Source organism: Phragmites australis, chromosome 13 (genome assembly GCF_958298935.1).
Source record: "Phragmites australis chromosome 13, lpPhrAust1.1, whole genome shotgun sequence".
NCBI lineage: Eukaryota > Viridiplantae > Streptophyta > Magnoliopsida > Poales > Poaceae > Phragmites > Phragmites australis.
The window spans coordinates 26,809,394-26,818,259 of NC_084933.1; the positions used below are offsets into that span (position 1 = coordinate 26,809,394).

General features: G+C 46.5%; 1 protein-coding gene across 1 annotated transcript; it reads right to left on the reverse strand.

The window, feature by feature from the left end:
• Positions 1-4,383: 4,383 nt before the first annotated feature.
• LOC133889129 (protein RGF1 INDUCIBLE TRANSCRIPTION FACTOR 1-like) lies at positions 4,384-6,389 on the reverse strand. Its single transcript, XM_062329593.1, has 4 exons — positions 6,106-6,389; positions 5,795-5,995; positions 5,270-5,485; positions 4,384-5,179 (listed from the first exon to the last, which is right to left on the reverse strand). The coding sequence occupies exons 1-4, from the start codon at positions 6,157-6,159 to the stop codon at positions 4,913-4,915; spliced, it is 738 nt and encodes a 245-aa protein (XP_062185577.1). The 5' UTR covers positions 6,160-6,389; the 3' UTR covers positions 4,384-4,912.
• Positions 6,390-8,866: the final 2,477 nt, after the last annotated feature.

The following is an 8,866-nucleotide window of genomic DNA, read 5'->3' on the forward strand; positions in this document are numbered from 1 at the left end:
AATCCTGTATTCTGCGTCCTTGCATTCTTGATTGTATTTGTGGTTGTGATATGTTCATAGCGAGAGATGGAGAGAGAAAAGTCTTAACTGCTGGCAATATTATTATAAGCGTGAGTCAGAGCCAGCCCTGAGGGTGGCTGATCCATTGCATGCATCAGCCATAGGCTTTGACAATTTGGCATTTGGCCGGCCCAAAACAATTAAAGAAGTGTTCCTTCGGCCTGTTAGGCGGTCTGGGTGGCATCTGGCGCTGCCGACTCCTTGTCTGGCGAGTGGCGGCTCGCGATCTGTCGATCTCCTCAGGCCTGGAAGGTTGGAACAACCGAACTCCATGCTTTCGATCTCAGTGAGGACGTGAGGTAAGGAGATTGCATATTTGCATGCTTCGATCGGTCATATCACGAATATTATTTTTGGATAGTGGTGACCGAATCAAATGTCCAAAAAGCAAGTGATCTAGACTTTTTTTATGCCTCCACGTTAATTCTAAAAAAATTCTAGAAATTTTTAATAAAAAAAGAAACATCTAACCGATGAATTAATTGATTGACTAACTGTAACTATAGATCAACAAACAGACGAAATAACATATAAGATTAAAAAACAAATCATAGAGTCCAGCTCCAAAACTATTTCTTGCCTTTCCTTTCCTTCCTTTTTTTGTTGTAGATATTATTTGTCCAACAAGATTACATTAGCAAACTCTAACTTAGTTACGTTAGCAATTAACACACTTTTTCAAATCAATTATAATCAAATATTATAAAATTAAAACAACAGAACGCAAACATATTACGGATTATCACACAAAAATAATATCAAAGAATTTATAATGTATTTTAAAAAATAATATGAGATACGGTGATGACATTAAAAATAATAATAATTTCAAAAAATCAAGAAACAAATAAAAATCAATTTGCATAACACATAAAATGAAAATTATAAATTAGATCTATTCACAAATAATAAACATGGTTCTAATATTATGAACAAAAATTATATTTATATTTTACATTCTAATATTTAAATATAAATAGTTGGTGTATCTTAACATATAAACATTATTAATACAAATATCTACAATCCAACCGTAAACTAAATTTTTAGCCTGTACGGTCGCACGAGTTGATACGCTAGTTGAACTAATTTTCCTACCAATACGAAGGTATTGGGTATAATCCCTGCTAGTGCGTACCAAACAAGCCCAAGGAAATTGAGGCATCAACATGCGGTAAGGCGCTAAGCAAATCAAGGTAAGGAAATTCTCACGTGCACGATTGACGGGTTGCACGAACCGCTGTCCTGTTCTTGATCGATGCAAGCAATTAACGGGATCGTATCATTCATTTTATCGTTTCAGATTAGTATTTCACGCGGAGGCCCCAGGCGTTGAGCGATCTCGTCCGCGTGCCGTGTGGTCACTCAGCGACTCGACGTCTGTCGACGAGACGACTACTTGGCAAATGTTAGAAGAAATCGCTTAAAATGTTTAAGATGATCTTTAGAAAGTGTTTGAGGTGATCGTTATTTTTATATATTTTAAATGTTTATTGAAAATAATTTTTTAATACATCAAATATTATTTTATAATTTATATATTTTTTTTTTTAATGTTTAGCCACTAAAATCTCAAGAACATCTCTGCCGTCAGTGCAGATGTATCGAATTGTGCCCTTGTGCGCTGCGGCTGATTTATTCTAGTAGAAAGTTGATGGTGAACGCACACGGTTGGGGGCGGGCTCGCAGAGGTTGAGACTTTTTTCTTTATCTCATCTCGAATAAATTGACTTTTATTCCTTATTCTCATCTAATTCTATTATTAAGACGGTTAAAAATCGTGTTTATTTGTTCCGGAATTCTTTATCTTTGATTTGTGAAATCCTTGAAAGAGAATTAACGAATCCTAAAATAAAGGGGCGAGAAACTCAAGGCCAAGCCACTCTTTCTGTAAGCTTTCTTTTCGCACTATTATCCTTATTTGGGTACCATATGCAACTCTTTGAGCTTCTATTGAATCGAGAAATTAGAATAGGAACCGGATAAATGCAGAAACTGGAAGCGAGTACATATTGCCTTGCCAAAGCAAAGCAGTGTCATTCACGGACATCTGCTACTAGTGTGCAAGAACTGTACATGCTAAGTGATTTTGTTTGTTTATTAATTCTGATACCACGTGCTAGAGATCACGATGAGTGTCATTTGATTCAGGCCTAATTTTGTAGGACCCACATTATTCTATCTTTGCTGATTTCTTAAGGAAGGAGCTTCCTGACAAGGCCTGATTCCTGGGACCTAGTCCGGCCTAGAACTCTTTCAACGTCTCCTTTTCTGAATGAAACGCACACTGGAGGAGTAAGAATATGGCACCACTTGGCCTCAACAAAGTCACGGCTCTCAGAATTTTCTCCGTTGGACTCGAGCTTTTAGAGTAAGGGAGGAAAAACTGGCTGCCCGTGCTCTTTGAATTCTTCTGGAACGAAAGCAATCTGATGGGCCATAAACAGAAGGAAAAGGGATATCGCCCGAAATAAAATGGTTCGATGAGAGTTTAGCTAAGGTTCCATCTGATCCACTCGAAAGATCACTGATTTGTACATACATAATACATGCCCTTTTCTCATGCTAAGCCTTTCTCGCCATCGCAGGGATTGCTCGGAATCTATCGCCCCACAACCTTTTCTTTCTTTTATCATCGTCCAATCCTCCTCCTATTCTTCTTCTGATCAAAAGAGGTGGGTGGGACGGTACTGACTGTCACCATATCACTAGCTCTTCAATTATCACGGTTAAATGGAAATATGATGCAGTGGTGGCCATGAACTCGATCCCACCCACCCACTCACCGATTCGTCGATCCTTAGCGCAAAGTGATGGAGCAATGCTCTCAAAAGCGTCCTAGTCGAACATGAACCGTACGCTCACTAGGGTGTCCGCACCACCACCACTCCACCAGCAAGAAATAAACATTGCTAGCGAATGAATGATCTTTTCTGAAATAGGATTGGGAACGTTGCTAGCGAAGGAATGATCTTTTTTCTCTGAAATAGGATTGGGAACGTTGCTAGCGAATGAATTATCTTTTTTCTGAAATAGAATTGGGAACGTTGCTAGCGAATGAATTATCTTTTTTCTGAAATAGAATTGATTGATAGGAGGATGTACGCATCACGGGGCCCAAAATTCAGTAGAAGGGCAGCTCGTACGCCTAACGCTTACCTGAAAGGAACCGAGCAAGTACGGTGGCCCCCTGTTGCTTTCCTTGTGGAAAGCCAGCAGGAACTCCCAAAATATCCTCTACCCATGGCTCGTGAGCGATCCAATCCTCATCCAAATAAATCCTCTACAACCATCTACCACTACCAGATAATTGCAGTGATCGCTCCGGCCCCCCGCCCGCGTCACGGCCGGCCGGGTGCGCGTGCCGAACCGGATCTGGAGTCGCAGCGACGGCCGCTACGCGATGAGCGGGGGCAGGACGCGAGTGACATCACGCGGCGGGAGAAAGTCGTTGGTGTGCGTGCGATACGGGGGGGCGTTGAGTGGTGGGTGGGTTGCCGGCGTTGGCTATGGCAGCGTCACGCGCAGGCGCATTTCCCAGGCACTCGCCGCGCGGCGCGCGCGAGTGGGACGGGCGCCGCACAGGCGCTGCTACGTCCGCGCGGGCGTTCCCAGGACAGCGTGCCCATCGACCACGGCAAAGCACGGACGAGCCCCCACGCTCTCCCGTCCGCTTCTGCGCACTGCTGAGCGCCTGAATGCTGATGTGAGGCACTCGATCCGGCGCACACATGCCAAAAGCGAACGGGCGCGGCCATGCACGCACTTGCGCCGGCATCCTCCTAGGAGGCCGGCAGGGCAGGGCCAACTGGGCGCGCGTTCCACCGTCCACGGTTCGCCTTCCCCTGGATGGGAGGGGTGGATTATGTTCTTCGGGCTTGTAAGCCGCACGTGGCCTGCCAGTACTCGTATCATTGGGTATCGTACGATACGTCCATAGATCTCGCCTCTAGATCGATCCGTCTTTATGGCGTCGACTGAGAGGGCCTACCGCGGATTCAACTGCCGGACGGCGGCTCGACGGATGGCTCTTCCGTATGGCAGGAACGAACGGGGCGGTCCAGAGGTGATGATGGTGGTGACGACAACGTCGGCATCGACCAACCGCTTTCCTGAGCGAACGGCGGATCAAGCAAGTTAGGCAGGCCGCATGGCTCAACTTGCCGTACCACAGTGAGGAACCAGAAACGGCCAGCACCACCAATCGATCCCACTGCGCGGAACGCAAGGCTTGATCAAGCACATTGCCATCACAATTGCAGCCCCCTGCACTGCACGATCCAGTTCAAGCATCTGCTGAAGTATGGTACAAAGAAAGAGGGGGAGGAGAAATCAAGCAAGCAAACAACCATGACATTGGAGGCCATCAGGGGCAGCATTCTTATCCTTTATTACAGGCAAGGCAAGCACGAATATGAACACCGTAGCTATACTCCTACCATTCCCCATCTGTGACAGTATAACATATATGTACATCTACGACTATACCAACCACTGGTAATAACTAAAAACCCCTATAGGTAACTTGCAAAACTTAGTAGTTATATGACGAGAAGGGTAAGTACCACTACTATCTGTTTACCTCTCTTTCAGAGACACCAAACCCAAACCGTTGCTACTGGCACAGTAACTGCGTGTAACTATGAAAGTAGCCGTCCCGCACTGCACCGCCGTCCTCGTCCAGAAGCGCAGGCGTGCAATGGAGCCTCGTTATTGCTTAGCTCCTTTTGGCTGGCTATGTATAGATCGATCGATCGAGCAGCTATAGATGGTATGTAGAGGTGTGTATGCTACTGTGGCACCAAGGACCAAGAAACAGAGCACCTTCCGTTGGGCATTGGATTGCTCTGCTCTAGAAATCCACCATGAGGCTGCCGAACGGCGACCGGTGCGGGACGCCCTTGCGCCGCTTGCCCGTGCGGTAGCTGTTGGCGGTCGCCGGCGGGGTTGACAGGGTGAAGCTCTGCACCACGCTGCTCTTGTCGCTCCCACCGCTGGTGCTCGTGGACGAGTCCTCCGAGTCCGACGCCGCCAGGGCGCCCTTCTGCAGCTTCTTCTTGTTCTTCTTGATGCCGGCGTGCTTCTTCCGGATGCGGTAGTCGCCAGAGTTGCCGACGATCTGCGCGTCAACGGAACATCACAATGCTGTTGCAGAGCACAGGCCGAGGAATACCACGACAACAGAATGGGCGTTGGATTGGTGGTGTACCTTGCAGCCGAGAGAGCAGAAGCGGAAGGTGTCGAGGAGGCTGCGCTCGCAGACCTCGCAGGTGTTGGTGACGCCCTTGCCGGGCCTCGGCTGCGGGCGCTCGTTCAGGAACACGACGCGCGCGCTGTTGATGATGTAAGTCTGTACGCCGGTGATGTCCAGCACCTTCTGTATCTCCGACACACGGATCACGTCGTGGTAGGAGGACCTCCGTATCTGCATCAAACAAGCAGGGCATCGTCGTCAGCAAGAAGCGGGAGATGGAACAGGCGCATTTTGCCACCCATTCAAGAAATTTTATTACTTTCATCCCTGGATTTTTTTCTAATGCGTGTGAGGAAAGAGAGGCCGTTGCGACCTGAATAGAACAACTAACAAGAAGTCTCGAGGGAGGGGAGACTCTTCCGATAGAAGCAGGGGCGCCGGAGCTGCCGTTTCTTTCAAAGAAAGGGCCCGGCGCCGTCTGCTCCAATCCGATGCCAAGAAATGCCACTTTTTCCTCGGTGTGCAGTGTGATCTGCTCACCTGAATGGCGTGGTGGTCGCGGTGGTAGGCGAGGCACTGGGAGCAGAGCGCGCTGTTCATGCAGTCGAGGCAGTACATGTTGCACTCGCTCTTGTGCGCGTCCGCGTGCACCTTGCATTGACCGAAGAAGCTCGTCGCCAGCAGCGGCTTGAGCCACGGCGGCCACCGCTGGTTCTCCGCCCCCTCGCACTCCCCTCCTCCCTGCCGCATTCGATCCAGCCCAGCACCGCCATTAGTATCAGCCCAACCAAGGACGAAGAAAACAGAGCACCAAAAAGGCAAGAACAGAGGACAAAAGATATCCACGTTACCATGGCGCCGCCTCTGGTATTGACTCTGAGCGGCGATTCATCGTCCATTGCCATGTCCGATCCTCAACCAAAACAGCTAAGTGCAGAGCAGGAACGAATGTGGAAAGACGCAGAGGATTTGAGGGGCAGGGGGGGGGGGGGGGAGGGAAGACGAGAGGAAAAAGCTGGCCAGGCTTTTGGAAGACAGAAGTGGAGGTAGGAAAGCTTGGAAAGCTGAGTCTTTGTAGCCCGGGGAACGCGAGAAGCAGCGACAAAGTATCACACCACTGGTAGTGGTGGTAAATTACCAACAGGAAAGGATGCTTTGATACGAGTGTGCTTGTGTCATGCCAAGTCGAGGTCAAGCTCGTCCTTATCCGCTCCCCAGCCGGAACCGGGAACGCCGCCCGCTCAACCGCGAAACCCGACCTGGACCCTGATGACAATTGATCTTACCTCAATCACCTATTCACGCTTCAGGTTCAGGAGATAGACGGAACCTAATCTCCCAACTGCTGTCTGTTGTTTCACCGCGACACATTCCTCACGGGGCACTATGCAGAGATTTTCCCTTTCCTTTTCGAGCAAACACTGTGAAGAGATTGTACACGACCAGTGGCCTGAACAGGGAGCGCCATGAAGTCTGTGACTCTGGTGACGGTGCCGAGTGGAATTCTCATTCTAGACACTGCAGTCAATTGAGGGCACGCGATCATCACCAGTGATGTCATTTTTTTTTCCTATCAGTCCGGGTCGACCCGGTGTTCTTTCTTTTCTTTTCCTGAGCAATTTTAGCCTTATGTTTTTTTCTAATTTTTTTTTTATATATCTAAAACTTCTGTATTATTAGATTCGTCGTAAAATATATGTATTGTATATTTTTAAGTATTCGTATATTTTTTAGAAAAATACAAGATTAAAATTACTATAATAAAAGATTAGTGATAAGCAAATCAAAACAAAGATAGTAAAAAGTTGGTACTCTATGCGGTTTCTTCGTTCGTCACTTGCTCCACCAAAGCGACTGTAGCTTGTAGGAGGCGCTCAGTCAGGCGGCTCGTGCAGATGCGCCAAAGCACCCAGCCACGATTTTCCCGCAGAAAAGTTTCCACTAACCACGCCATTAGCAGTCACTCACGCACCCAATCCAGCAAATCACCACGGCCGCACCGAGGAAAATTCACCGGCGGGCATCCATTGAGGGATCAGATGCTTGCTTTCACATTCTGTAGTGTGTGTTGTCTCGGATGGAGCTCACTGTTAAGACGAATTGTTCTTCAGAGATGCTTCGTATTGTGCAAGCAAGATCCTTTTTCTAAGCGCGTAACTTGTTCCTGGTTTCGTGACTGGTAGGTGGTAGCATCTACATAGAGATGTTTAGCAGTAACTGATTGGTGTATGCTTCTAACTAACCAAATGGTTTTTGCGTCCTCCGATCATCATTTGGGCAAGTAATGTAGTAGGTTAAAGGGCAGAAAATAATGCATCTTTGGGAGTAGATTATTTGTTTTCCGACAAACGTACGGCATTTGGTAGTTTGGTTAACCACCCTTGCAACGCCTTTGGACTACTTTCCTACTCCCAAACGCTATCAAATCTCTTATGACTGACTGACTGACTGACTTGTCTGAGACATGGATTCAAACTTAAGTCACAACTGGGCATTATTTTCTTCTGTTCATCTCAAATATTATTAGTACTAGATGAACATGAGACATGGGGTTGTAGCACAAGCATTGGGTACGCATTTCCCTCCTGTTCATCTCAAGTTTACTGGTCCAACAATTATTATTTCCATGCTCCTGAGAATATACAATTTGGGGGTTTAATTATGTGCCCGATTAAGGTTCGGTTGCAACGATGCCTTTGTCGCATAGATTATTCGTGCTGCGGTTATACATCACATCATCTCTTGGAACCAGTCCTAATCCCTTGGTGGAAAACGATGCACTAACCAATCACTAACAATTATCCAGAATGATGAGGCAAGCCGGCCCTAACCCCTAGTTGCAAAAGGAACAATGGAAAATATTGGTTATTTAATTACTGCGAGAGAAAGACTTAGACATGAAGTTTCTTATTTCAAGAAAGAAAGAAAAAACTTTTCCTCCCTTGATTAACTCAAAGTCTACTCTGCTGCTGCATTATTCAGGCATTATTGGTGTTCTGATGTAAGCCTGATGCGCTTTGATCATCCCCTGGTTCACGGTCTCAAGTTATGGAGCGAAGGAACCATATTTTTGGACGCAGGTGACGACTTGGACCGCTCATGTTACACCTCCTGTGTTGAGAAAATGGCCAAGGTGAGTGGAAGTTACGCGAGTTTACGGTTACCATTCCCTCGTCCTTTCCCTTGCTATAGGAGTGCATGATCAGAGATTGTTATCTGATCTGATCAGACAGCATCGCGGTTGCGAGATAAGGCTCCTCAAAAGGTTACCGCTAGAATGCTAAAAAAGCTACACCGTGTCTAGCTCATCAAGCGGTGCATTATTCAGCTCCTGTTTCGTTTAGCGTGCACTTTAGCTCTGCCCTTCATAATCGTCTTAGAAAGATGTTTTTTAAGTCTTCACACTAAGTACAAGCTATAATATCTAAATACATATTCAAACACATATTATATATATATATATATATTAAAACATATGCTAGGTCTATAATATATACTCACAGATGCTTATTGAAGAGATTCAGAATGCCTTTGATTTTAACGACGGGTGCGTTGTTCTTCTATTGTGGTTGTCCGAAAGAATATTTACGGGTAAGCCCTAGTGCGTGCCAG